The sequence below is a fragment of the Kickxella alabastrina genome (assembly GCF_025024165.1).
Source record: "Kickxella alabastrina strain RSA 675 chromosome Unknown BX661scaffold_1, whole genome shotgun sequence".
Lineage (NCBI taxonomy): Eukaryota > Fungi > Kickxellomycota > Kickxellomycetes > Kickxellales > Kickxellaceae > Kickxella > Kickxella alabastrina.
In genome coordinates, this window is record NW_026251472.1 from 932496 (window position 1) to 960099 (window position 27604).

Genomic DNA, 27604 nt, shown 5'->3' on the forward strand with positions numbered 1-27604 from the left:
GCGGAATACCCACCTTATAATATAGATTCTTTTTTGTCCTTGAGTCGAGTTTTTTTTATTTTGCCAAGACTTGGCACAATGTGTTTGACGTCACCTGATTGGGCCATCACCCCCTAACCAGAAGATTCCGCCACAAGCGTGAAACCCGTTATTCGCGCTGCTGCGGGGTCGTTTTTGGTGGGGGAACTTTGATTTTTTATTTGATTTTGCTGCCAGTAACGACCTTAAATTTTACACTAAATATATCCGAAACATTTGCATGGACAACAGCCGCTACTCAGGGCTGCGGGACGCAATAATAAGCGAGGTTGGCGGCATAGACAGCGCAGTGGGCTTGCTGGTTGCGCGGTTTGAAGACTTTGCAAGTGTGCAGGGGAAAGATCGGCGACAAACAGCGACATCACCGGCGGGCGTCATTCTCAGTGGAATTCCTGGCAGCGGGAAGACAAGGCTGGCGTTGCAGTTTGCACAGAGCACGGGTCTTCAGTTTGAAACTGTGAGCTGCCCTGACCTTTTTTTTGCCGACCAGGGCAAAAGCGAGGCGCGTCTGATCGAATGCTTTGCCGACACATGGGCAACAACTGCTTCTCCTGGCACCCTGAAAGTCCTCGTTCTCGAGGATATTGATGTGCTGTCTGGATCGAAGCGGCCCGATACGGTGGAGGCGCGCATGTTCTCGCTGCTGCTCGACTGCATTGACACATCTGGCGATGTGTTTGTTGTCGGCACGACCAGCATGCTGACCGCGATTCCTGAGGAGATCAAGCGCTCGGGGCGGCTGGACACAATAATCGACACGCATCTGGCCGATGTAGCTGCTCGGTCTGCGGTTTTGCAAATTATGCTGCGAAAGTTTCCCAACGTCCCGTCAGCCGGGGACATTGACAGAATCGCCAAAACAGCGCACGGGTTCTCTGCGGCCGACTTGCAGAGCCTGTGCCTGCGCACATTCATGGACCACAAGGACGCAACCACAGCCGATGATCTGGTGCGCATGGCGTCTGAAGTCAAGCCATCCAACCTGAGCTCTCTTCAGTCAAAGATACCCCGTGTGCTATTTTCCGACATCTTTGGTCTGGACGAAGTTGTCCGGCGCGTGCAGTCGCTGGTTGTGGATCCGCTGATGCACGGCGAGAAGTACCGCGAGATGCATGTTGAGCCGCCGCGGGGCGCGCTGATTTATGGGCCGCCAGGATCGGGAAAATCAATGCTTTGTTGCGCTGTTGCTAACGAGCTGGCAGTTAACACAATTTGGGTCGACGCGTCGCAGATGCGCTCGATGATCGTTGGCGAGTCCGAAAAGGCCATTGCGGATTTGTTTTCGCAGGCGCGGAAGAGCGCGCCCTGCATTCTTCTGTTTGACCATGTAAGTGAAGCGTGTATTTATTATTGATTTTGTGTTGAGCGCATTTCAATGCAGTGCACTCATTTGATTTTTTCTCTTGCTTGAGTTGTAGATCGATGCGCTGGCTCCAAAGCGCGGAACCAGTCAGACGACGGAAAACACGAGCGACCGGATTGTGACCAGTTTGCTTGTTGGTAAGTCAACATTTGTCTATTTTTGGTATTTGCTGATTCGTTTTTTATTTTTTGCTTGGCAACATTTACCGCGTCAAGGATGGTGGAAGTTTCTCAACAGACGCGAATATTCGAATGTTCGGCTGAACAAATAAACTGCGGGCAAATGAGATAATGGTTTTATTGGTCCATTGCAATATTTGTTGTTATTTTTTTTACTAAAATCGCTCACTTTAATTTTTTTATATTTTTGTCCTATATTTTTGCGCTTGCGTAGAAATGGACGGGTTCAATGCAAATTCAGGCATGCAGCCATTTTCTCCTAGCGTGTTCGTTCTAGCCGGTAAGCAAACAATCCAAAAAAGTTTTGTGACATTGCGGGTCGCGGTCGAATCCATAATTAAAACATGCTTACTGATATTATTGCTGGTTAACTTTATTCGAAATATCGCGCTAATTTCGAATGCTCATTTTTTTATTTTTGTAGTGACCAGTCGACCACACGTAGTTGATTCTGCTCTACTGCGGCCTGGCCGGTTGGACGTTCGCATTGGGCTGGGGGTACCAGACGCAAAGGTTAGTTGGAGTAGAAGAATAAGAAGCAGGAAGAAAAAACATCTAGACTCACACATATATAAATTATGTTGGGGAACAAAATAGCAATATTCGTGTGCGCCCCCTGTCACCAGTAATGCCCTATGGATTTGACGTTCAATTTTTTAACTTTTGACAAGCACGAGCCAACTAATATTTTGCAAGGTGAATTTGTATAGCAACGCGAGGCGATATTGGTCGGTTACATGGCTAAGACCCAGACAACAGCCGATGTGCGCACGAATGACGCATTCATTGGCATGCTGGTGGAGCGGACTCACGGATACACAGGTAAACAAGATTACACAGTGAGCAGTTTTGCTGCAGGTCTGCGTCCCTTGAACGCCAGATTGTGTGTACTAATCCAAAGTGTGAACAGACAAATACCATGTAATTTTACGGATTTTGTTGTAGGTGCTGACATTGCGAATCTGTGTCGCGAAGCCGCGCTGACTGCGCTACGGAGAGACATTGGGGCTGAGATGGTATGTAGATCGGTGCGACTTCAAGCATCAATAAAAAATATTGAATGGATATGGCCTATACTTTGATATTCGCTAACTTTTTTTATTATTTCTGTTTCCTTGCACCAAACTTTGTTGGGGGCAAACATTTTTCTGGGGCTTATAATTTTTCCGTCTCTAAATAGGTTACCGGGGCCGATTTTTTAAAGTGTCTGGATGCAGGTCTGCGATAGTCTGCGTAGCCGCGGGTTTAGGAATTCTAGAAATTCAATAAAATTGTTGAGCAATAATGATCATCATTCACCCAGGTAAAAAATTTACTTGGGGGTGGTATTCTCGCGTCTGCAGCAACAGATGATTGATAATATCCCAGAAAAGATGGAGAAGCGCAAGATAAGGAAAAAGGAAAAAGGAAAAAGAAATAAAACAAGGTCAATAACAGAAAAATATATTTACAAATTTTAAAATTGTCGGAAAAATGAGAGATATTAGGTATTAGGCGGAGAGAGTACCCGCTGCTCTGTGATGCGACGGCAAGTATCTGTGGTAAAATTAAAAAGTACAAGTGAGGGTTTAAATAATTAGGTGGATTCGGGACCACAACTGTTATTTTTTCAAGCACCAGCATGAACCATCGACGCAGACCTGTCGCGCCTCCAAATGTCCTTTGCTATTGCGCGACAATGGCAGTGCTTCCGCCAGCACAATGTGCAGTACTGCGAGTCGTTCGTGTTGTAGACCTCGTTGAGCTCCATCTCCTTCGACGTGTAATGGTGCATCTCCTGGCGCATATTGTCGCGGCCGCTCTTAGTCAGCAGCTCCCAGGGATCATCAACACGGCGGTCATATTCCTCGGGCGAGTACGTATTGACAACTTCCGGATCGCTGTTCAAAAAACGCACGCGCTTTGGCGGCCGCGTGGGCGAATTTGACGGTGACAACCTGCTTGCCTCATCAGCCAATACCACTACGGTGTCTGAATTGCAATCGCTACCGCGCCGCATAGCACTAATTTGTGTAGTCTTGCTGGGGTGGATCAGGGTTCCGCCGGACAGTGATGGTCGCGAAATGTTTGAGCCCCTGCCATCGAGCGGTGTCGAGTAGAATTTGCGCAGTGTGGTCTCTTCATCTGACGAGCGCGAGTGGTGTCTGCGCAGGCCTGAGTACAGTCGCTTGATGCCCTTGAAGGGATTGAAGTGGCCGCTGCGGTCGCTGCCGAGTCGCTGGCTCTCCTCGCGCGATGCTTCACGCGCCAGGGCCAGGCTCGTAGATCTCAGTGCGCCGCGCTGCCCGTCGGGCAGACGGTACATGTTGAGATTGAGCTGGTTGAATGTCTGTCCAAGTGGTCTGGCGTAGGCCATCTTTAGTTATATAAAATTATTGATAGTTAAGAATAGAGTGGAGGAAATATTATCGGTTTCGAGTTACTAGATTGTTATTTCAGAAAACAGGATGAAGAGAGGAATCGTGGTGGGGTGAGGCACGGGGCATCCTTTTATACATTGGCCAACTGGAAAGCGCATTCTCGCGCCCGAAATTGATTTGTGTCAGCAGCCAGCGCCCGCTCACATGATTATTGCAAGGATACCCGGCAGCACGCCTTCAGCCGAATCACAGCATCAGGGGCCCGTTGGCCAGGGGCATGATCAACACCCCTCTCCTTCCGTCCTCACGTTCCATCTGTACCAAAATGGAAGAGTGCTAAAAATACAACCGAAGCATTCGATTTTTCTGCTCTTTCCTGCCCCAATAATAGGCACCGTGTCACATTTTACCACATTGCGTACTCCTTTTGCTTCGGCCTTCTCTTTCTTACCCCCTCTTCCTGCAGCCATCGATTCTAAACAAATAAATGGTGAAGACATGTGTGTACGCAGTATGATTGGACGCTGCTGGTATTAGCTGCTCCTCTCTTTCCATTTTTCAAGTGCCCAGCCAACTGCGCGCGGTCCTTTTGCTTTCTCGCATGACGAGCAAGTCGCCCAACATCTTTTTCATTGGTCTGAATCCAGAATTACAACGATGCGATTTTTAGTTGACGCATTTTGTTAGCAGAATACGCTTTTGACTACAAGCGGGAAAACGTTTTTTTTATCAGGCATTGTGAGCTCGTGCTTTTGTGCCTTGGCACTTTCCCTCATCTCAACCTCCTTTCCTCTGCCAATAGCCGCTCGCTCTCGAACAGACCAAAAAAGCATCTCACCGCTTTTTTTACCTTGCGAAACATAAGAAAATAAAAAATAGACGCGCACTGCAAATGAGGTATTATGACGTACGCAAAAGCAGATATGTTTTTGTGATGCAAATCTTATCCGCAATTATAACGATTAGAGTTTCTGCGGGCCGCACAAACAAATGTAAACAGAAAATCGATAGAGCAGAAAGTAGACACGCGTAATATGATCGCAAAAAGTTATTTATTTGGTTAGTAAATAAAGTGTGTGAAGTGCCGCGAGTCCTCATGCACTTGCATTTCGTAGACCTTGAACTCGTTTAGCTCGTGCTTGATCTGCTCGATTAACTCGGCATCCAGCTTGGCCGACGGCATGCCCTTTCTATCGTACTCCTCGCGGTCCCATGTCTCGTAGACGGCAACGAGCTCGTTGAACCGGAAAGCCTTAGGCACCTGCTTGCGCCCATCTTCATCCCGGTGTTGGTTCTGCTGCTGGACGGCATCTGCGTCGCTGCTTTCGCTGGTGGTGATGGTGGTGGGACTTGGGACAATGCGCTGCTGACTTGTGTTTTTCATCTTACGATGGAGATGCCGGAGTCCGTCCAATGGCGTGGTTGCTCTGCCCAGCGCCGTCGTCAGCTTTCGCGTTCTGGCAGAAATTGAAGATGACGCGCGAGGTTCCGCCACGCTGCTGAATTTCACTGGCACTGCTGAATGCAATTGTCCGGGTAACGGTCTGTCCACAAACTCCGACCGCATTTGTTTCTGGATCTGCAGCTGAGGCTGCAACGTCGACGGCGGTGGTGATATAACCGCATGGTTGATCGCCATTACATCGGACAGGGCCAGGTTATCCATGATCTCGTCATCATTGTTGTCGTCATTGCTGTTATCGATCCCAGCACTAGCAGCTCCAATGGTGTTGTATTCGCTGGCATGCGTGGCAGTAGTAGGTACATAATTCTCGGGCATCCCAGTCAGCGAGTCGTCCACGACAACGCTATGCTGCTGCCCATCGAACAGCAGGCTCAGCTGGCCAAACTGATTGTAGTAGTGGGCCGGAAGGGCGTGTGCCATGTCGAGCAGCGCCATGTCAGATTCTGAAAGGTCGCTGAAAATCGAGTGCAGTCGGTTGTTGTTGTTCAGTAACGGGTTGTTGGACAGTCCGCCTAGACCAAGGTCCCTGCCGCTGAGGCATCTAGCTAAAAGACCGACCTGCGAATTAGGCATTGAATTCACCTTGTCACCTGTCGAATTGACCAAGCTGCGCTCACTCTCAGCCTCAGAAGTGGCAAACCCTGGCAAAAGTGTATTCCGGGCCATAGAATTTACCGCCACTGCAACTGCAAGGATTCGTTTGTGATCTTGCTTAACCGGCGACGCCATAACAGAATCCACCTTGGTAGTCTCGGCCGTATCCACCGAAGTGTTTGCTATCGTCGAGTGCGACTCTTCAGGCAGCTCGGGTGAGGACACGGACGCGTCTTGTAGGCCATTGTTGTTTGTAGGTCCCGCGCTGTCTGCTCTGCCGCGCATCAACTCTGACAACAGGTCGCTGTGAGTGCTTGCCGCCATGTTGACGCCGAATCGGGACACATGGGCCAGCATGGAATCGTTTGGCTTGCTCACTATTTGCTGCTGTTGTGGGGGGACGCTCTCTGGAACTGGCGGGAAGTCATCCACCGACACCAGTTTAAAAACATTGTTCGTAATGGATTCGCTCATAGCAATGATGGGGACCTCTGGCTGCGGGTTGACCTTGGCCACGGATTCGTTTCCACTGTCTATGTCTTCGGTAAACCCCACTGGATCGGCACTCACTACAACCTTGCTCTGTGAATTGGTCTCTGCCAGCGGCAACGTCTTGTTACTCCGGATCGATACGTCACCGCTGGGCTTAATCAGCAGACGGCCATCCTGGACGCGCTCAATTGTGCTGAGCCTCGGAGCAAACCGGCCACTATACGTGTATGTTGTCATTTTAACGGAGAGTGGCTCACAATAAGACGACCTGCAGCTAATGTCACTGTTGCTGCCGTTGGACGACATGTATTCGGAGTCGCGTACGCTGTCTGCTGAGCTGTTAATTTTTGCTCTCGTCATTGAAAGCTGCTCGGAAATGTCTGCCAGCATAAACTCGATAGCTGTGTTTTTAACTGGTTGGTGCTGTTGTGGATAGTCGCTCGGCGCGATACTAGTGTCTACAGCACAGCTGAATTCTGACGCGCTCATATAGTTGGACTCGTGGCATTCTGGAAAGTATAGCATGTTTGGAATGCTTGTGCAGGACATGAATGTGGCGGAGATGGTGTCCATTGTTGCCATCGAGGTTGATCCATATACCCACGGATGAGCAGTCGAATGGATAGGCAACGGCGCGACCAATGGTGGCGGGGGCGGCGGCTGTGAAGGCTGCTGCTGCAATGACAATATCCGTTGCTGATCCAGATACCGTATTTCGTCCTCAATGTCCACCGATTCCGGCTTTGGCGAGTCATCGGCCTTGGCTGTATAATACATCGCGTATATGAGCGAGCGTTTGCGTCTTGGCGGGTGTGACTTTGTCGCATGAGCACCGAACAGCGCGTCGCCATCTGCGAGTGAAATACTGTTGTCAGCCGCGGTGGCATCCGTCTGCAGCATAGCAACTGCCGGAAAATTGCTCTCTCGCGCCAATGCTGGAGATACATCTTGCGACTTGAGCTCGCGATTCGATAGTGAGTACACCTTGTTGTTTTCGCGCGGGGTGCTGATAACACCGCTCTTTCGTGCTGGCACAAAGCGGACGGCACTGAGTTCTGTGTGTTTTACTGATGTTGCTGCAGACGCTGTTTCGGCGAGCGTGACAAGGCTCTTGCCTTTTTTTTTTTGCCCGCTGGAAATGCAAGTGTCGTTCTCGTCTGCTTGCTGGTAGGCGGCGTTGATTCCCTTGAGCGATAGCCATTTCTTTAGTCCTCCTCGAGGGCGTCTTGATATGCGCTTTTGCTTGCCTTTGTCGCCAAGGCCAGTGTCCAGAGTGGCTGCCCCACTGTTATCTGGCCGTGTGAAAGGCATACTGTATGGCAGTGCCTAGTTGTGATGTGAAAAATAGACAGGCCTGCTTTCTAAAAGCAATTGTCGCGGGATCGATCGGAATACAAAGCCTGGTAAAAGGAGAATATATGAATAAAGGGTCAATGGTTTGTGGATGGTGGATATTGAAGCTGCTGCTTGTTTAGAGTCGGCGAGTTGGAAAGAGCAATGGAAATGTGAAGGGCGATTAGACGAATAAACTTGAAAATGCAAAGTAAAATAAGAGAAGAATAGCGAAATAGGATATATTGAATAAGGAATAGCAATGCACTATTGAATAAAAATAAGGTAAATGTTTGAAATATGCACGAAAAAGAAAAAGAAAAAACACAAGGAAGTCGGCAACATGCTGCTCCCGCAATCATAAAAATAGTAAGTTTAGCGCAAACTTCATTAACTTTACGTTTATTGGCGATATCGCGCTGTCTCCGCGTCCCTCGTTTATTAATCCCCTCGTTTTTTGGGTATACCCCGGGTGCAATAATAATGCGTGCTCCACTCAAAAATAAACAACACGCATAGTCATCTGCTAGCCTGTGTCTACTAAGAAAATGATGAGAATAATACTTATACTAAACTGCAAAAGTGACTGTCAATTGTGCATAAGCTAGACTGTTATTATTTGCGTTTTTTTTACTTTTCTTAAATTTGGCAGAGTAACATAATACCTTTAAAGCTTGAGTTGTTCGTTGATTTGGAAAAAACTGCACTGCCACACAATGCGTGGTAATTAGAATTTTTCTCAGAGGTCTACTACCACAGTAAGTGTCTAAACATATGCCAAAATAACACGTGTTCATTTCTCACAACTAAAGTAACAATGACTCTTTATGAAATTCGGGTCGTAATCCCAAGAACCAGCTCTTGAATTGAAAATAGCGCAAGATCAGATCTTGTATGCTGGGTTTTATTTTGCTGACACGGTGCGTACCAAATGAATACTCGTATTACAAGGTCTCAATTTTATTTTACATTTTTTGTCAACAGACTAAAATTCATTTACGTTTTTTTGCAAAACCATTACTTTCTTTTTGCCTTTTTTGCCCACCAATAACAGATATAGCGCCAACCAAAGCAGTATTTATCTGTAGACGCAAGCATTGGGCAGCAAACGTTTTCTGCGAGTTTCTTAGACGCTGTCATAGAAAATGAAACAGTAAGGATGTAAGCAGTAGCAATACTTCAAGGTGCTTAATTTTAGCTAATCTGTCGCCCAGCAGATATCTAATGACTATTTTTCATGGTAGTGATATGTTTGCTTAGTAACTGTAAAATGTAAGTCCAACCTGGTATGTCGAAATATCCCCAAAAACACGTCTTACATTTGCCGGAGATGATTGGCAGATGTGTTTATTTCTAAAACATGGCATTTCGCAAGTGAAGAACAAGTGATCGTTACTAGTAAAATCACTCATCAGATATTATTGATTGCGATCGGGCATTGTAATTAAATATCTATTCTGAGATTGGTTTCTGTTTGAAACACTTTTCAGCAGTTACATTTACTGAGTAATAATATTAATGTTCCATATACGCTACATCCCGAGTAAATATTTTATCTGTGATCAATAAAGACCTGGCAGACATTATATATGAGAGCGAGCATGTTTATTCATACGATCTTTTTTCTCTTGATTGTTTAAACAAACATGTATTTTTATTTTATTCACACAAATTTAATTCTTTTAAAAATATTCAAGCATATTTTATAAATCACAATGTCCACTTCTTTTGATACCACCATACTTAACTTTACACTTCCCGATCTGACAATCAGTGTCAGGGACGGAAACATAATGTACACCCAGCCTGAACAGCTCGTTAACAGAAAGCAGTGTCATTGCTACCACGCAAAACCCATTGGCCCATGCGAAACACTGCTATTGACCATCAAACAGAAGCTGAACAAGCACATTCCCCCGGCCGGCAAGCATATCTCGAGACAGGCAAAACTTTTCAACCGCCGCATGAGGGAAAAGTTTGACAATTTTTTTATTGTCAAAGATACCAAGTGCTAAGGCCATACCCACAAGCCACCTATTCTTCCCCACTGTCTGCTCTACCAGCCATACTATTAAATCGTCACAATGTCCGTCAACTACAAGCAGCAAGTCTGCAAGCGAGCAACCACGGATTATATTCACACCCAAAGGAAACTACGCGCATATTATTAAGGCGACATTATATTCAAGCTGTAAATACTACAGTGCCAATTTGAGCAGCCTAATATGCGGTTCCATAGGATTCTTGGAATTGTAATATCGCAATTATTGCAATTATTGTTTTATTTTATCGTTTTCATCATTATCGTTTTATCCTTGTTATAAACACGTCTTATTCACCAGTAACTTTAGTGCGAAATCAAAATATGACAGTCGAGTGCACTGCGGGGCATTTTCTGGAAACCTTTGAAAATACAAAAACAATATTTTCTACTACACATTGTGATTAAGTTGGTTGCAGTAAAAATAGTGGCCATATGCAGGAAACTATTACAGAGGCAAATAAAAGAATAGTAATTGTCGATAGCCATTTGTTCAACAAAAAAGCACCAAATTCCCGCTAAAGAGTCAACAGATAATGGCCAACTTTATTATGAATGCGCTCCGTGTTTTCATTTCTCATTTGCGCATTTGTATTATTTGTCTTGTCACATTAAATATCTTATATTTTTATTAAAAAATAAAGCACATTTGCCCATGCTGCTCAAAGGATTAGTATGTAAAAACACACCGTTTTGATATTTGAGACATTTTGTTGATTCACCTTGCTCAACATTGGCTAAATTAATTTTTTTTGCATGTATTATTATTTATATAAAATATTAGGTGCGCGCGTGTGCATTTGCTCTGTGCACGCTTACAGCCACATTGGTGCAAGCACAAGATCTCGACTTTACGCCAGGGAAAACATACAGTGGAAAAGAAAATGCGCCCTATTTGAATGTCATGAAGAAATATATGAGGTACATAACACTGGCAACAAACGACTAAACGTAGCTTTTTTTCCACATTGCTATATATTACCTGTTTGGCGCATATTCACTATTGTTTAAATTTGCATTGTTCTCTCACATGTAGCCTTTGTGAAGCCTCGTACTACTTTTTGCGTCAAGGAGGTGGGTTCACCTGTGGTGCTGCCTGCAAGGAGCCAGTGTTCCACAAACTGGCCCTCAACACCACCTGGCACAGTCCGAATCCCGTCTCGGATGGCTATATCGCCATAAATACAAAGGACAAGGAGATATACGTCGTGTGGACTGGAACCCGAAGACTCCGCGCTATTGTGGCCGACGCTGTGGTTATATTTGAAGGGTTCCCGCCAGAGATACACAATTCCGGAGTTCACTATGGTTTCTACCAAGTCACCTATGCTGTGCTCCCACATATTGTAAAGAACATCCGCGCAGCTGCTGAAGATTTCCCCGATTACAATATTGTGTTTTTAGGCCATTCTCTTGGCGGAGGTATGCTAACAAACTGGCACTTTTTTGTTGAAAAATATTGGAAAAGCAAGGTGATGATGCTGCTCGAGTTGTATGCTAATACTTTTAACCAAAAAATGATTTATATGAACTATTTTGTAGCCAACGCGGTGCTGTCGGCGCTGATGTTTGTCAGGGAGAACAGTTATTACAGGGATAGGATCCGCGTGTGGACGTTCGGCGAGCCTCGAGTTGGCAACCATGCATTCTCCGAGTACTACACCTCGGTGCTTGGCAACCAGACGTTTCGTATCACCAACCAGGGCGATTTTGTGCCACACGTTCCGCCATGGCAGATCCTTGGATACCAGCACCATCCGCTGGAGATCCACATTATCAACAAGGATTATGACTTTTATGTATGCCAGAAAACTGTCCGCGAGGATTTGGATGGCGCGTACAGATGGCCGACGATTGACACAGGATTTTCCGACCACGTCGATTACTTTGGAAAACCTGATATTGGACGCTTCGACGCATACTTTGAGTTTTAATTCATCCATGTTTGTTTTATTTGGCATTGCACATACAAAAACAATTAATACAATTACACATCCGACAAAAAAAATATGACAAAAATTATTATGTGTAAAAGAAAAAAGTTGAAAAGATTCGACACACATCAAAATTCGATCAACATCACCTCCTCAGGTTCTGGCACCGAAGCTGGGGCCAGGGCTGGAGCCGGCACCAGCGCTGGCGATTGCACGTGGGAAGGTGCCAATGTGCTCTGCGGTGGCATTTGCGGCGCAGAAACTTGGTGCGCTGCAGACGGCTGCATAACAGGGATGTTTGGCATGTGCACAACAGGCGGAGGAACAAAGTGCGGATTCATGGGCGGCGAGCGAGACATGGCAACGTTCTGTTGGTGAACTGGAGAAACACCAATCAACGGCGCTTGTATGGGCTGCGGCTGGATGTGCTGCTCATGCTGGATAGCCCCTATGCTCGACGGTGCGCTGACGTTGGAAACAGGCATATACAAAAGATTGGGCGCATACCCGGGTGACCCAGAGTATGTCTGCGCCGGGATGGCAGACGGGTGTGAGTTAGTAGTGACAAACTGCTGTGGCTGCGGCTGTTGATTCTGATGCTGGAACTGAGGCTGAGGCTGCTGCTGCTGCTGGTGGTGGTTGTACTGCTGGTAGGTCGGCGCGTGAGGCTGCTGGTCCGGCTGCTGCATGTAGTACGGCGAAGCAGCCCTCTGCTGGCCATACGCGCTTTCAGACCCCGGTGTCTGATAATGGCCCGGGTGAGCAGGCGGAGTGAATGTAGCTTGCTGAGCAGGAACTGCCGGATACATCGACTGCTGGGTTGGCATATACGACGGTACATTGGTTGACATCCCGGCGTGCTGCGCACCATAGGAGGCCGGGCGCAGCCGCTTGTCCAGAAGCTGATCGTAGATTTTGATCGCCGTGACGATGCGATCGTGAAGCTTGTTAAACTCACTGGTCTTCTGATCAACCCTGTCGATAGCGTCGGTGATCTTTGGGTGAATCTGCCCGATGGTTTCGTACAGGTACTGGATCTGCGGGTCGTTGCTGATATCCTGCCTGCTTTCGTGAAGCCTTGCCAGCAGTGACTCAAATATTTGGACGTTCTCCCTCTCCGCTGCGCTCAACGGGTTGACGTCGTCGTCCTCGTCGGCGCCGGCAGCAGGCATAAACGCAGTCATGGATGTGCCAGTTTTAACTGCCGGCGGCGGCGACGCGTAGTGACCGGTATGCGAAAACGAGGGGTATGAGGTGTTGGATGGAGCAAGGTAGTCGGGAACACCGCTTCCCGGTATGTCGCGCAGCGATGCCTCGATTGCCGCAAGAAGGTCCGGATCCTCGTCCTCCACCTGGTTGTTGTTGGAAGGGGCTCTAACAAGCGGATAGGGCTCGCTGGGGGTGATATTCGGATAGCGGGTCGCCGAGGCATTTGACACCACGGCAGGAGCAGGCGCAGTCGTGGCAGAGATAGCGGCGGGCGCTGAGTATCCCGAAGAGACGGGCTTCAGTGTGTAGTCGGCGTAGTTGGGCTGCTTCTGGGTCTCTTGCAGTGAGAGCTCAATTGCTCGCTTCAGATCCTCGTCCGCGTCATCGACTGCGGGGGTGGTTGTGGCTGGTCTGGCCGGAGTACTGATGCTGCTCCTGTGGGGCCTATGCTGACTGCCGCCACGCGCAGCCGTCGAGCCCGTCGGCGTGCTCTCGGAGTCGGGAACTATCTTCTTTAGCCGGAGATAGCAACCATGGCACACGCGGACGGGGTCGTAGATGGCAAACTTTGGAATGGTCGTTGTGTTGGACGAGCAGTCCTTGCAGAAGCACTTTCCGCAGTGGCGGCAGTGGTGCTTGCGGTTTGTGAATGTGAACGATGTGCGGCAGCGCTGGCACACCGGGCTGTCCTCCCACTCCGGGGCGCTGGCAGTGTCAATCATCGCGCCCGATGTCGCAGCATCGAGCTCGGGGAAAATATAACCGGACCGCTTCAAGCGCTCGTACACGCCATTTGTATAGCTCATCTCGACGTTGCCGCGGAAGAGAAGCGCCCATTCCTGGATGAGCTTGACAACGAGCTTCCGCAGATCGAACGCGCGGCCGGTTTGCGTCTCCAAAATGTTTGCTATGTCGTCGATGAACTCGCGCCTGGATATTTCGAGCTGCACGAGCTGGCCGCCGTTCTTCACACAGATGTCTGACAGACTGAGTACCAGAATTTGCACGTTGGGGTTCGGGTACTGCATGCGCTTGCGCAGCACGCGGGCCACCTCTTTGGCGCTGTACTCTTTGGAGCGGATCTTGTCGGCAAAGTCGATTGCCCCAGTGATGTCGAGCTCGTGGTTCGGGACGTCCTCGGCTGTCAGGCGGTCTACAAAAAAATTATAGAAATGCAAAAAAAGGCAGACTTTACAAGCTTAGCAAGTGACCAGCACAAAAAATACTCGGACAAAAGATACTCGGCTTTACTTGCCGCCGCTCCTTCTTTTTCTGTTTTGTTGCAACCAAATTCAATTAAATTTTCTACGTACTGACTTCATCCTCGATTGGATTTCCGTACAGCAAGCGCGTAACCATCTTGTGTCTAAAGCGAAGCTGTGGTTAGAATGCGAACGAATGCGAGGGTCGAATGTTTGGGCGAATGCGCTGAATAATAATAAAAAAGGGATAATAATAGTGCGAAATGTAGAAAGGCGGAAATTAAATGGAAGCAGATGTAAAGAGAAGCAATGCGTGTCGCAGCTTGTAATTTTTTATTTTGGTTGCTGACAAAATCGAGTGACACGCAGCCCTTTTTTATTCCATTGCCAAGACCCGTGAATGCAGCCATCAGCAAGCGCGTGATTGGCGCTTGGAAATTTACACTCTGGGCACAGCAAACCCGCCTTCATTCGGGAACGGAGGCTGGCTGGGTACAAAAAGTCTTGGCAGCAGCTAGAAAAAACACAGCCGAGCGAGCAAAGTCGCTGATCAATAATTTTATACAACCCTTTTGTTTTATTGATTGTGCAATACAAGTCGGGAGCTGCTTCATAAAACTTTGAAAAATGGCACAGAACATAAAAGAGGCAACTGAGCAAACGAAGTTCGTTTTAAGCAGAGCCGATGTTCAGCAGCATCTGGTTGTTTGATCCCTGCGATCCTGAAGACGGCAGATACGTCACGTTGCGAGCGGCAGCCAGGGTCTCGGCAATCTCGCGCGACGCTTCAATGCGACGCAGCTTGACAAGACCAGGGCCAGCCTTCGACAGAGCCGATGAAATGCGGTCAGCAGCCATGGCCTCGCCCTCAGCGCGAATAATGGCAGCCAGCTTCTCCTGCTCAGCCTTCTCGACGACAAAGCGCGCTCTCTCGGCCTCCTGCTGAGCAATCTGCTTCTTCTCGACAGCAACGGTAAACTCCTTACCAAACGTCATGTGCGTAATGGATACGTCCTCGAGCTCAATGTTGAACTCCTGTGCGCGGCTGACAAGCTCCTCGCGAATGCGTGCCGAGACAATGTCGCGCTGGGTGATCAACTCGCTGGCGTCAAACTGCGCAACGACCGACTTGAGCACCTCGTTACCGATCGACGGAAGCACGCGCTCGTCATAGTCGAGGCCCAGGTTCTGGTACAAGCGCGGGAGGTTCTCCTTGCTCGGGCGCTGGAGAACGCGAAGGCTCAGGCTGACCATCTGCATATCCTTGGAGCCGGTTGTGGTCGAAATCAAGCGCGGGCGTGTGCGCACGTCGTAGATAATGGCCCGCTGCAGTCCCGGAACGAGGAAATGGGTGCCCTCGCCAACAACAGTCTGCTTAACTCCCTGGATACGATCGAAAATAACCGCGCGCTGCCCACCCTTGACTAAACCGAGCGGCGAGTATGGTGACGTATAAAAAGACAGTTGAAAGCAGTTAGTGGGCATGCATGTTGCTAAATAGACACATTTACAATGTTAAAAGAGCTACTATTTTGGGCTGCTGCAGCACACGCCAAGCGGATTCTGCCGTGTGCTGCTCAATTGGCTGAATGTCGTGTGTGTGTGCAACGTACCGTCATAAAGACTAGCCTGTACAGCGGCTGACCCGATGGCCAAGACGATTCCCGCGTTGGTGAGTCTCTGAATTGCTTTGGCTGACATTCTTGAGTTGACAAGTTGTTTGTGAGAAAAATAAAATAATATTGATGAATTTGATGAGTGGAGAAAAAAAGGGCGCGATACGCTAGTGAAAATGGATTTTAGAATATCCAGACATTTATAGCGAAAGTCCAGATTTTTAAGCGGGGGGTTTTCAAAACCCGTTTTCCCCCAGTTTTTTAGCCTAAAATATCAGTTATATTTCGTGATTTAATCATTAATATAACCGATTAGCAATCGGCCACTATCTCAATAGTGGATATGCCCGATTCAGGGCTTAAATCTTATTTGTTTTCTCCAAAAACGTAAAATACTATACATCAGAGGTCTTCTCTTTACCCCTGACTAAACACAACTAACATCTCATTGGCGCTTTACACGCTGAGAGCGGGTGGGTACCCACTATCTCGATAGTTGGCCTCTGTTAATCTATCAAAATGTCCAGATTTTTGAAGATGTGAGGAAGTATTCAGTGTTTGTGTCTGACTGGTGCTTTGGCTATGAGTTGGACGTGACGTTTAACGATGTAATTATATTCACCAAATTCTATCGCAGCAGCAGCCGCCGCTGTTTATGTTGCAACTAAAACTGTCGCCGATGCCCCATCTAGTATTGATAGTGCACAGCAATCGCGACAAGTGGATGCCTATTTGCCCACATTCTGCCGATACCATTCGGTGGGTAGGGGAGGGAAAAGGCTAGTCTAAGCTAAATATTTCCCGCAAGGTGAAGCAGCAGCAGCAAGTAGCCATAACAGGCGATAATATAATTCCGGCAGTAGAAAAACCTTCCCAAATTGTATGCCACGGCTTGCTCCAGTGCACAATGGAAGACTGCCTGAAAACCTTCGGGGCCGACGAAACCAAGATCAAGGATGGAGGAAAAGTGCCATCAGGCAGACAGAAGTGGAATCGCAACATGGCTGCGATGCTAAGCTTTCGCATCATTATTAGTGCCCTGCTTACAGGCAATTGTCCTCCCCATTTCTCGCGCAAAAATGCCCTGACACTTTGCTCAAGCCAAAGCCCAGGCCCAAGCCCAAGCGTATGCGCAAGAATCCATCTGCTCCTGTTTCTTCTCTTCAAAAGAAGCAGCGAACTGATTAATACCGTCGACCATAGTGGTCTATTGCCACTAGTTTCTAAACACCTTTCAGGTTGCTATTCGATCTGTGGGAAGAATGTCGATTTACAGGATGCTTGTAGCCTCATTCTTTTCTTTTAGTGTAATGGAGCACGAGAAAAAAGACTGACCCTCATCACAACTGTAAGCAAGATTGTTGGCTGGTTGGGCACTTTCACAAGGCTTAATCAGACCTACTTGATCCTGTCAGATCAGTCGTAGGCGAGTTATTGGGCGGTGAAATGCGTGGCAAAGCAAATCGAAAAACACTGCACATTTTTTTCTTGGTGTTCTGCGGCCACAAAAACCAAAAACTAAAAAGAACATCTCATACACACGCGCTAAATCCGCGTTCTTTGGGTGTGGACACTTTATTTATTTTTCTCTTTTCTTATTATTTTTTTTACGCGGCGCGTAATAGTATCTTTAATTGACGACCGCAATTACACACAACTTTAAAAAATATAAACAACAAATCAGTAGTACAAAGCGCGGGTTTTATTATTTCATTTGGCGGTGGACTGAAATAAAGGCAGCCGTAAAAAAATCTCGCTTTTTTTCTTTTCTTCCTCTTTCACCCCCCTTTTATAAATTTCAAGTGATTTATTTATTTTTCTTTCTATTAGCATCCCGATTGCACGTACCAAATTTCGCCAGTTCCCCACTAGCGATTAGGCACATCTCGCACTTGCTACAAAGGAGGAGTATTATTTATACCCCGACAGAGACACGCGACAAGCACACCTTCGCTTTTCACCTGTTTCTTTAATTCGTCCGTAGCCTGAAATGTCGTACACCTTGGAGCTGGCCCATTCCTCGGCGCCCATGCGCCGGGTGAAGTATGTCCAGTTTGGCATTTTCTCGCCTGACGAGATTGTAAGTACTGCTTATTGCTGATATTTATTTTCGTTTGGATGGGTGCTGCTGCACCGCTTGCTTTGTTCCGACCAGGCCCGGAAATGGGTCATGAGGCGGATCTATGCGCTGTATTTTTGTAATTAAAGTGGTTGTGAGAGGCAAAATTGACTAAATGAAATCAAAGTATACAATATGTACCGAGCACTATTGTGTTGTCTAGAGAAGCATGTCAGTGGCCAACATCGAGTTCCCAGAGCTGCGTGATGACGACGGCAAGCCCAAGATCGGCGGTCTCTTGGACCCGCGCATGGGCACCATCGACCGCAACGTCATGTGCCAGACTTGCAGCGAAGGTATGAAGGAGTGCCCAGGCCACTTTGGGCATATCAACCTGGCCAAGCCAGTCTTTCACATTGGTTTTATCGCCAAGGTCAAGAAGGTCCTCGAGTGCGTGTGCTGGGAGTGCGGCAAGCTCAAGGCTGACCTCAACGACTCCAAGTTCCAAAGGGTCCTGAAGACGCCCGACGCCACGCGGCGCATGAAGCTTGTGTGGGAGGAGTGCAAGGCGCGTACCGTATGCGAGAAGCCCGCCGAGGATGCGGGGAACGATGCTGGCTCTGGGTCTAAGACCAACAGCGCGTCTGGTGCCGCATCCAACGGAATGGAGGGCATCATTGGGGCACACAAGGTCAGGCCCGGATGCGGTGCCCGCCAGCCGAACTTCCGTAAGAACGGCCTGAAGCTCTTTGCCAAGATGCGCGTCACCGCGACTGAGGAGCCGGCGGCGAACGACAAGGAGGAGGTCACTGTTGAGCGTGTGCTTCAGACGCTCAAGAAGATCTCTGACGAGGACGCTGAGGCCATGGGCATTGACCCGCACTACGCGCGCCCCGAGTGGATGCTGCTGCACGTCATGCCCGTCCCGCCGATGACCGTGCGTCCCAGTATCCAGATGGACGCCGCGCGCGCCAGTGAGGATGATCTGACGTACAAGTTGAACGATATCCTCAAGGCCAACGCGCGCCTTCAGAGTTGCGTTGTCGAGGGTGCCCCGGCGCACGTCGTCAAAGAGTTTGTGGACCTGCTGCAGTTCCATACGGCCACATTTATGAATAACGACCTGAGCGGGATGCCGCAGGCACTGCAAAAGTCGGGTCGCCCCATCAAATCGATTCGCGCGCGCCTGAAGGGCAAGGAGGGCCGTCTGCGCGGCAACCTGATGGGCAAGCGCGTTGACTTTTCGGCGCGCACTGTCATCACGGGTGATCCCAACATCTCGATCGATCAGGTCGGCGTGCCGCGAAGCATCGCACGCAACCTGACTTACCCCGAGACCGTGACGCCATACAACATTGACAAGCTACAGGAGTACGTGCGCAACGGGCCCAACGAACACCCGGGAGCCAAGTATGTCATCCGTGACACTGGCGAGCGCATTAACCTCAACTTTAACAAACTCAGCGGCGACATGCCGCTGCAGATCGGCTACCGCGTCGAGCGCCATCTCATTGATGATGATGTGATTATTTTCAACCGTCAGCCATCGCTGCATAAGATGTCGATGATGGGTCATCGCGTTAAAGTCATGCCTTACTCGACCTTCCGCCTGAACCTGTCGGTCACGTCGCCCTACAACGCCGATTTCGACGGTGACGAGATGAATTTGCACGTGCCCCAGTCCGAGGAGACGCGCGCCGAGATCCGCGAGATTTGCATGGTCCCCAAGCAGATCATCTCACCCCAGGCAAACAAGCCTGTCATGGGTATTGTGCAGGATACGCTGTGTGCGATTCGCAGGTTTACCAAGCGTGACACGCTGCTCGACCTCGACATGGTCATGATGCTCATGTTACACATGCCCGACTGGGACGGCTGCCTGCCCACGCCTTGCATTATCAAGCCCAAGCCCATGTGGTCGGGCAAGCAGATCTACAGCATGGTCATTCCCAAGGGTATCAATTGCCAAAAGTTCCATGTCACGCACCCCGACAACGAGACCACGTGGATCTCGCCCGGAGACACGCGCGTATACGTCGACAACGGCGAGCTGGTCTGCGGCATCGTGTGCAAGAAGACTGTCGGCTCGTCCGAGGGCGGTCTCATCCACACGATCTTCAACGAATACGGCTCCGAGGTCGCGCGTCACTTCTTCGACGGCACGCAGCGCGTCATCAACAACTGGTTCTTGCACTACGGCTTCAGCGTCGGAATCGGAGACACGATTGCCAATGACAAAACCATGGAGGATGTGGGCGTCATTATCAGCGAGTGCTTTGCGCGCGTCGACGAGGTCATTTCCAGCGCGCAGCACGACAAGCTGGAGCGCATGCCCGGTATGACGATCAAAGAGACATTCGAGAGCAAGATCAACGCTGATCTCAACGACGCGCGCGATAAATCCGGAAAGCGGGTGCAAGGCCAGCTGAAGGAGAACAACAACGTCCGTCAGATGGTTGACGCCGGCTCGAAGGGGTCGTTTATCAACGTGTCGCAGATGACCTCGTGTGTGGGCCAGCAGAACGTCGAAGGCAAACGCATCCCCTTTGGCTTCAAGTACCGCACGCTTCCCCATTACGCCAAGGACGACTTTTCGCCCGAGAGTAAGGGGTTCGTGCGGAACTCTTACCTGCGTGGCCTGACACCGCAGGAGTTCTTCTTCCACGCCATGGGTGGTCGCGAGGGTCTTATCGACACGGCTGTCAAGACTGCCGAGACGGGTTATATTCAGCGTCGTCTGGTCAAGGCGCTTGAGGACATCATGTGCCAGTACGACGGCACTATCCGAAACTCGCTTGGCCAGATCGTGCAGTTTGTCTACGGCGAGGACGGCATGGACGGCTGCTCCATCGAGTCGCAGAAGTTGCTCTCTGTGTCCTCCAGCAACGTTTCCTTCGAGCGTATGTACCGCGTCAACGTGATGGACCACGGCGCCATTTTCCACCCCGGGTCGCTGGACTACGCAATTCTCAGGAACATCGAGGGTAACGAGGCGGTTCAGCGGGTGCTGGACAGTGAGTTTAACCAGCTGTTGGAGGACCGCCGAATTGTGCGCAACTTTATTATCAAGGACGGCGAGGACCGCATCCCGCTCCCGCTGAATGTTGAGCGCCTGATCAAAATCGCCCAACAGACATTCAACATTGACTCGCGCAAGCCATCCAACATCAACCCAGTCGAGATTGTCAACCTAGTTGAGTCGCTCACCCGGACCAGACTCCCTGTCATTCGCGGCGAGGACAAACTGAGCATCGAGGCGCAGAGCAACGCCACACTTCTGTTCCAAATCCACCTGCGGTCGAGGCTGGCGACCAAGCTGGTTATCGAGAAGTACCACATGACTAAGGAGGCCTTTGACTGGCTGCTTGCCGAAATTGAGGCGCGTTTTAAGCGGGCGCAGATCAACCCCGGCGAGATGGTCGGAGTGCTGGCTGCGCAGTCGATTGGTGAGCCGGCAACCCAGATGACGCTCAACACGTTCCATCTGGCTGGTGTCGCCTCAAAGGGAACGCAGGGTGTGCCGCGCCTCAAGGAGGTCATCAACGTGGCGACCAACATTCGGACGCCCTCGCTGATCATCTTCCTTTCCGAGAACGTGTCGTCCAACCACGAGCGCGTCAAGGACGTGCAGGTGGCCATCGAGCACACAACGCTTGCCGACGTCACGGCGGCTGCCGAGATTTGGTACGACCCTATCTCGGACAAGCCGGCCAGCGAGGGCGGCCAGCCTGGAGATAAGATATATACGCGGATCGAGGAGGACACTGAATTCGTGGAGCTGTACCACGAGCTCTCCAGTGACCAGCACTCCGTCGAGGCCATTTCGCCCTGGCTCCTGCGCCTCGAGCTGAACCGCAAGCGGGTTCTCGACAAAAACCTCTCGGTCAACGAAATTGTCGACAAGATCACAGAGGTGTTCAACACTGACATGCAGTGCTTTGGCAGTGACGACAACGCTGAGAAGATGGTTATCCGCTGCCGTATTGTCAACACGGACATGAAAGACGACGGCGACGACGGCATTGGCGAGGGCGGTCAGATGGAGGAGGACATGTTCCTCAAGACCATCGAGACCGAGATGCTCAACAAGGTCGTGCTGCGTGGAATTGAAAACATCTCGCGCACATACATGGTTGAGGAGACGAAGAGAATCATCGATGCCAACGGTGAGTATGTCAACCACACCGAGCTGACCATCAAGACAGACGGAATCAACCTGCGCGAGGTTCTGTGGCAGGATCACATTGACTCCAGGCTCACGTACTCAAACCACCCTATCGAGATTCGCGCTGTGCTGGGCATTGAAGCGGCACGTGCAGCCATTCTGCGCGAGACGCGCGAGGTTATCGAGGGCGGCGGATCATATGTCAACTACAGGCATTTGGCGCTGCTTGTCGACCTGATGACTTCCCGTGGTGTTCTGACGGCCATCACTCGTCACGGAATCAACCGCACTGAGACCGGCGCGCTCATGCGCTGTACATTCGAGGAGACCGTTGAGATTCTCATGGACGCAGCCTCTGTCGGTGCCATCGACGATTGCCGCGGCGTTGCCGAGAACATTCTGCTTGGGCAGCTGGCGCCGCTGGGCACTGGCGCCTTTGACATCATGCTTGACGAGGAGATGCTCAGCCAGGCGGTCATCGACCCGCGCGCGCAGGGCTTCGAGCTGTCCAATGTCCCTGCTGGTGGTGCGGCCTACATGCTCGCCAGCACGCCGGGCGCGAATGGTGGCATGTCGCCACAGATGACGCCCTACGACAGCCGCAGTCCAGACTACATGAGCAGCGGCGGGCCAGGATCGCCGATCAATGCCATGTTCTCACCCATTGTGGACAGTGGCGCCACGTCGCCCGGATGGAACGGCGCCAGCCCCTACTCGCCCGCCTCGCCGGCGTACTCGCCCACATCACCGACATACAACGCGTCCTCTCCGTCGTACTCGCCGACTTCGCCGCAGTACTCGCCGACCTCGCCCTCGTACAGCCCAACATCCCCGTCGTACAGCCCCACTTCGCCCAGGTATGGCCAGACTTCGCCATCGTACTCCCCCACGTCTCCGTCGTATAGCCCGACCTCGCCCTCATACAGCCCAACGTCCCCATCCTACAGCCCGACGTCTCCTTCGTACAGTCCCACGTCGCCCTCTTACACGCCCACTTCGCCGAGGTACTCACCCACGTCACCATCGTACAGCCCGACGTCTCCATCATATAGCCCGACGTCGCCCTCGTACTCGCCGACGTCGCCCTCCTATTCACCGACGTCTCCTTCGTACAGTCCCACGTCGCCTTCGTACAGTCCCACGTCTCCGTCCTACTCGCCTACTTCGCCGTCGTACAGTCCCACGTCACCGTCTTATAGCCCAACATCGCCGTCGTATTCTCCTACATCGCCTTCTTATAGCCCCACGTCGCCATCGTACTCGCCGACGTCGCCTTCATATAGCCCTACGTCTCCGTCGTACTCGCCTACCTCGCCGTCGTACAGCCCCACTTCGCCATCGTACAGTCCGGCATCGCCTTCGTACACCCCAGGTGCAGGATCTTACACTGCAAGAGTCAATGGTGATGATGACGACAATGAGAACAACAATGGTAACCGTCAGCAGAACAATAGCAATGGTAGCGGCAGTGGCAGTGGCAGTGGCAGTGGAAGCGGTAGTGGCAGTGGCAGCGGAAGTGGCTGGTCACCGACATAGACGATCGCTGAGGGTCGGTTGCTGAGTTTATTTCATGTTTTAGTTTTTTTCCCAGACTGTGTCTTGGATGGTCTTCCTATATTTTTTGTCTCGCTATAACAATAAGCAAACACATTGATTCCACACTGAGTCTTGGCGAATATTGCAGTAATGCAATAACGGGGTTGCAAGATACAAATCGGCAAGCATGACTCGTGTATATGAATAAAATCGCTATACAAACGATGAAGACAATACATTAAAGATATATATTTTGATAGACATCATTTTGAAATGCTATTTGTGTACAAAATACTTATATTCGCACATAGAATATCAAGGGTGATTGCAAAACCCCTCGAGAGGACATCACACTTTTTAATAAATTTGAAGATTGATTTTTGTAAAGACATGGCAATATGATTATATTATAATGCAATAATGGATTTGTGAGTAATGTGAATTCAGCGCAGCAGTTTTTTTATTTTACTGGGTGTGCTAGTTAAAAATATAATATTTCAGATGTAGTCAGAAAGGTTGCTGCTCAATGGCTTTTACTTTTGTTTGATAACAGTACACCAGCAGCCGGGTTTAAAGAAAAGGAGACGCCTACTACGGCTGCCCACCCCTGCAGGCAATTCACGAATTGATTTGTCCACATATTATGACGGATATGGCCATCAGCTGTTTATCACAAGATAGAGGGCCTCTTCAAAGAAGCAAGTGGATCTATGAATCTATTTTCTCTGGGCAAAGTGTGAACGTTTTTTGTGCAGCGCATCAAATTTTAGTTCCTTTGCTTATCAGGAATCTTTTTTGTACTCATATTCTTGTTACTGTGAACACATTATAATAACTGCCTGCCTCGAGCTTTTTTAAATTACGACTTCAAATGTTTTAAGCAACCAACCATTGTATTTATTTTTTCTGCATACTGTATGATCCACAAATCGTGCCATCTGTGCATCTCCAGTATGCAGTGCAAGCATGTGTTTGTTTGTGCTGTGGCCCGTGACCCGTGACAGACATGCATGCATGCACATAGCTAATTTGTTTTAAACTAAGAATAGCTAAAGCTCAGCTTTAAAATTTTCACATATATATCAGTGCCAAAAGGGCACTTGCAGAGTTATGCTTTTTATTTGTCTAGTTCGTTTCCAATTTGCCTTCACGTGTATAAATTCGGTGACTAGATTTTAATTTTTTTTAAAAAAATTGGATAACTCTCAAGTTTACAAGCACACATGCTTTTTTTTACAAAGTCATATTTGCAAAAATTAAACACCTGGCAAGACTGCAACATCTCAGATGACAACGTGCATGTCTGTGGTTAACGAATTGGCCAGACGTCGAAAGGACTCCAACTATTTGAAACTTGCCTTCTCTATTAATTTTTTAACATACAAACTCATACTCAAACAAGTAACAACTCATAAATCATGGTCGCTCTCAAAAATTCTTCAGTTTCACTTCCCAAGGTTTTCATGGACATCGCCGTCGATGGCAGGCCAGGCGGGCGCATTGAATTAGAGCTCCGCTCCGATGTGGTCCCCAAGACAGCCGAGAGCTTTCGTGCTCTGTGCACGGGCAAAGAGGGAGTTGGATACAAAGGCAGCTCTTTCACCCATGTAATTCCCAGGTTGCTGGCGCAAGGCGGAGACGTTGCCTTGAATAGCCGCGCAAGTGAAAAGTATAATTTTAACAAGAGGTTTGAGGTCGAAAACTTTAAACTCAAACACAGGGGGCCAGGCACTCTATCGATGGTAAATGACGACTCAAATACCAGTCGGACTAAATTTTTCATAACCATGGGCGAGACTCCCTGGCTAGATGACAAACACGTTGTGTTTGGCAGGGTTACAGGAGGAATGGATATTGTCAAAAGGATGGGAGCGTACGGCTGTAGATCGGGAAACCCCAAGATTATCACAATTTCCAACTGCGGCGAGCTAGGATAGTAATTTTAGTTTTTAGTATAACCGAGAGCAATTTTGCAAGTCTTATTAATTTGTCGGTCACGTGGCTACCAAAAACCACAGCCATAAGTACGCAGTCACAGCTTGTTTTAATTGGGTTTGGGAAATTGTCAAAAAGCTAGAGGTCAATGGCACTGTTGCTTCCATTTCACAAAATCATAGTTATATTTTCTATGCCTCGGGACGACAAAGACAAAAAGCACCGGAGCAGAGACCGGAGCAGAGAGCATAGCAGGGATCGCAGCCGGCGCTCATCACGGCGACAGTCAGCCTCGCCAGACAACAAAAGGCACAGGAGCCGCGAAAGAAGCACACACAAAGACCGGCACAGCTCACGGTCCTCAAAGAAATCCAAATCCAAAGCAGAACATGCAGATGCAGACGCAGACGCAGACAGTATGCGCGGGGATGATACAGTTGGCGGGTACAAAGCCTCAGACAACCCATTCAACGACGCCGCGCTAGGCAAAAAGTTTGTGTGGAAGAAAAAGGTAGAGCAGGACAAGGCACGCGGGCTCAGCCGCGAGGAGCGCGGTCAGGCCGAAAAGGAAAGGCGGCTGGAGGCTGAGCGCGAGCTCGAGAACCTACGAAAGCGACGCGAGCTCCGAGAGGTCGAGCGGCTGCAGCGCGACCAAGAGATGGCGCGGGTGCGGCGCGAGCAGGAGCAGGAAAAGCTAGGTGACTGGGAGCGGAAGGAAGAGGAGTTCCATTTGCGTCAGGCAAAGAAGCGCGCCGAGATTCGGATCCGCAACCACCGGCCCAAGCCCATCGACGTGCTGGCAATGAGCCTGCGCCTGGCCAATGAGCCCTTAGACGACGACGAGGCCGCGGAGGTTGCAAAGGTGCGTATGGACTCTGACGATATGCTGCCACACGAGTTGGTCCAGGGCTTGTCAGCTGAGGAGTGCGACGAGCTTGTGCATGATGTCGAAATGTACTTGTCACTAGAGAAGAACGCCCGCAATGTAGAGTTTTGGGAGAACCTTCTGATCGTGTGCTCGGCGCACATGCGGCAATTTTCTGGCACAACGAGCGGAGTTGTTGGAGATGAGGTCAAGGATATTTTGCACGGAAAGTCGCTGGCCGAGCTCCTGGAGCTGGAGACTGAAGTGCAGGCAAAGCTGAGTGGTAAGTCGGGCGCCGTGGACGTTGACTACTGGGAGCAGGTGCGCGGTGAGCTGGGCTTCGAGAAAGCTAAGGCCACGCTGGCCGAGATGCATGACGATATTCTAGACCGCCGCACCGAGCGCCTGCGCCAAGCCCGACTGCGCACCGGTTCCTCATCACATGGCACCAGCGGGACGGCTGCTGGCGACGGTGCAAACGGCCGGGGCAGTGAAGTGGAGCAGCTCAAGCGGCAACGGTTTGAAAATCTACAGCAACGCATCCTGGACGGCACTCAGCAGCCCGACACGACAGACACGACAGACGACACGGCGTCGCGGGATCTCTACGAGGCTGAGCTGCGCAAGGAACGCGACCCGAGCGAGGCCATCTTCAGTGTCGAGGCGACCGTGGCGGCCAAAACCTACGCGTGGCAGGACAAGCATCGGCCGCGCAAGCCGCGGTACTTCAACCGCGTGCATACCGGATACGAGTGGAACAAGTACAACCAGACGCATTACGACAAGGACAACCCGCCACCAAAAGTTGTGCAGGGCTACAAGTTCAACATTTTTTACCCCGATCTCATCGACAAGTCTGAGGCGCCCACGTACCGCATTGAGACTGATCCGCTGAGCGAGGACACGGTGATTCTGCGCTTCATCGCCGGCCCCCCGTACGAGGATATTGCCTTCCGTATTGTTAACCGCGAGTGGGAGTACAACCGCCGCAGGGGGTTCAAGAATGTCTTTGACCGCGGCGTGCTGCAGTTGTACTTTAGATTCAAGCGCCACTACTACCGCCGTTAGCGGAGAATGCTGATCCAGCCAAAAATAAAATAGAAATGATCACCAACTCAAGCAACCGCAGAAAGAATGACAGTGCAATGAGACTACGGTTTTTAATTTTTGCTTTTCTTTCAATTCAATTTGTTTCTTCTCTTTATTTTTTCTTACATT

The 27604-nt window shown here is 49.8% G+C and overlaps 9 protein-coding genes across 9 annotated transcripts; 5 read left to right on the top strand and 4 right to left on the bottom strand.

Annotated features, from left to right (window-relative positions):
• The first annotated feature begins 186 nt into the window (after positions 1–186).
• On the top strand, positions 187–3068 carry BX661DRAFT_175503 (P-loop containing nucleoside triphosphate hydrolase protein). The gene is made up of 7 exons (XM_051534091.1): positions 187–1366; positions 1458–1539; positions 1796–1861; positions 2006–2094; positions 2292–2403; positions 2527–2597; positions 2762–3068. The coding sequence occupies exons 1-7, from the start codon at positions 260–262 to the stop codon at positions 2807–2809; spliced, it is 1575 nt and encodes a 524-aa protein (XP_051395163.1). The 5' UTR covers positions 187–259; the 3' UTR covers positions 2810–3068.
• On the bottom strand, positions 3000–4020 carry BX661DRAFT_175504 (uncharacterized protein). Its single transcript, XM_051534092.1, has one exon. It carries the CDS (start codon positions 3935–3937, stop codon positions 3191–3193), a length of 747 nt encoding a protein of 248 aa, XP_051395164.1. The 5' UTR covers positions 3938–4020; the 3' UTR covers positions 3000–3190.
• Positions 4021–4733: 713 nt separating this feature from the next.
• Positions 4734–8131, bottom strand: BX661DRAFT_175505 (uncharacterized protein). Its single transcript, XM_051534093.1, has one exon. The coding sequence runs from the start codon at positions 7801–7803 to the stop codon at positions 5002–5004; it is 2802 nt and encodes a 933-aa protein (XP_051395165.1). The 5' UTR covers positions 7804–8131; the 3' UTR covers positions 4734–5001.
• Positions 8132–10465: 2334 nt separating this feature from the next.
• BX661DRAFT_202546 (Alpha/Beta hydrolase protein) lies at positions 10466–11841 on the top strand. Its single transcript, XM_051538508.1, has 4 exons — positions 10466–10538; positions 10650–10786; positions 10902–11287; positions 11408–11841. The coding sequence occupies exons 1-4, from the start codon at positions 10521–10523 to the stop codon at positions 11797–11799; spliced, it is 933 nt and encodes a 310-aa protein (XP_051395166.1). The 5' UTR covers positions 10466–10520; the 3' UTR covers positions 11800–11841.
• Positions 11794–14515, bottom strand: BX661DRAFT_175509 (uncharacterized protein). Its single transcript, XM_051534094.1, has 2 exons — positions 14322–14515; positions 11794–14161 (listed from the first exon to the last, which is right to left on the bottom strand). The coding sequence occupies exons 1-2, from the start codon at positions 14365–14367 to the stop codon at positions 11928–11930; spliced, it is 2280 nt and encodes a 759-aa protein (XP_051395167.1). The 5' UTR covers positions 14368–14515; the 3' UTR covers positions 11794–11927.
• BX661DRAFT_175511 (band 7 family-domain-containing protein) lies at positions 14516–15982 on the bottom strand. Its single transcript, XM_051534095.1, has 2 exons — positions 15824–15982; positions 14516–15634 (listed from the first exon to the last, which is right to left on the bottom strand). The coding sequence occupies exons 1-2, from the start codon at positions 15909–15911 to the stop codon at positions 14883–14885; spliced, it is 840 nt and encodes a 279-aa protein (XP_051395168.1). The 5' UTR covers positions 15912–15982; the 3' UTR covers positions 14516–14882.
• A 1388-nt stretch (positions 15983–17370) lies between these two features.
• On the top strand, positions 17371–24075 carry BX661DRAFT_159067 (uncharacterized protein). Its single transcript, XM_051533292.1, has 2 exons — positions 17371–17906; positions 18109–24075. Exons 1-2 carry the CDS (start codon positions 17817–17819, stop codon positions 23584–23586), a joined length of 5568 nt encoding a protein of 1855 aa, XP_051395169.1. The 5' UTR covers positions 17371–17816; the 3' UTR covers positions 23587–24075.
• Positions 24076–25004: 929 nt separating this feature from the next.
• BX661DRAFT_138708 (Der f Mal f 6 allergen) lies at positions 25005–25523 on the top strand (the record flags this gene model as incomplete). Its single annotated transcript, XM_051532740.1, has 1 exon — positions 25005–25523. The coding sequence occupies one exon, from the start codon at positions 25005–25007 to the stop codon at positions 25521–25523; it is 519 nt and encodes a 172-aa protein (XP_051395170.1).
• Positions 25524–25714: 191 nt separating this feature from the next.
• BX661DRAFT_139259 (cactus-binding C-terminus of cactin protein-domain-containing protein) lies at positions 25715–27454 on the top strand (the record flags this gene model as incomplete). Its single annotated transcript, XM_051532779.1, has 2 exons — positions 25715–26506; positions 26921–27454. The coding sequence occupies 2 exons, from the start codon at positions 25715–25717 to the stop codon at positions 27452–27454; spliced, it is 1326 nt and encodes a 441-aa protein (XP_051395171.1).
• Between the last annotated feature and the right edge of the window lie 150 nt (positions 27455–27604).

Bases quoted from the DNA above. Each gene is read 5' to 3' on its own strand.
- BX661DRAFT_202546 (XM_051538508.1), top strand. The intron at 10,787-10,901 runs GTACATAACACT...TCTCACATGTAG, and splicing joins GTCATGAAGAAATATATGAG to CCTTTGTGAAGCCTCGTACT. The intron at 11,288-11,407 runs GTATGCTAACAA...ACTATTTTGTAG, and splicing joins AGGCCATTCTCTTGGCGGAG to CCAACGCGGTGCTGTCGGCG.
- BX661DRAFT_175511 (XM_051534095.1), bottom strand. From the start codon at position 15,911: ATGTCAGCCAAAGCAATTCAGAGACTCACCAACGCGGGAATCGTCTTG. The intron at 15,635-15,823 runs GTACGTTGCACA...CGCTCGGTTTAG, and splicing joins ACAGGCTAGTCTTTATGACG to TCAAGGGTGGGCAGCGCGCG.
- BX661DRAFT_175509 (XM_051534094.1), bottom strand. From the start codon at position 14,367: ATGGTTACGCGCTTGCTGTACGGAAATCCAATCGAGGATGAAGTCA. The intron at 14,162-14,321 runs GTACGTAGAAAA...ATTTTTTTGTAG, and splicing joins TCCAATCGAGGATGAAGTCA to ACCGCCTGACAGCCGAGGAC.
- BX661DRAFT_175504 (XM_051534092.1), bottom strand. From the start codon at position 3,937: ATGGCCTACGCCAGACCACTTGGACAGACATTCAACCAGCTCAATCTC.
- BX661DRAFT_175505 (XM_051534093.1), bottom strand. From the start codon at position 7,803: ATGCCTTTCACACGGCCAGATAACAGTGGGGCAGCCACTCTGGACACT.
- BX661DRAFT_159067 (XM_051533292.1), top strand. From the start codon at position 17,817: ATGTCGTACACCTTGGAGCTGGCCCATTCCTCGGCGCCCATGCGCCGG. The intron at 17,907-18,108 runs GTAAGTACTGCT...TGTGTTGTCTAG, and splicing joins TTTTCTCGCCTGACGAGATT to AGAAGCATGTCAGTGGCCAA.
- BX661DRAFT_175503 (XM_051534091.1), top strand. From the start codon at position 260: ATGGACAACAGCCGCTACTCAGGGCTGCGGGACGCAATAATAAGCGAG. The intron at 1,367-1,457 runs GTAAGTGAAGCG...CTTGAGTTGTAG, and splicing joins GCATTCTTCTGTTTGACCAT to ATCGATGCGCTGGCTCCAAA. The intron at 1,862-2,005 runs GTAAGCAAACAA...TTATTTTTGTAG, and splicing joins TAGCGTGTTCGTTCTAGCCG to TGACCAGTCGACCACACGTA.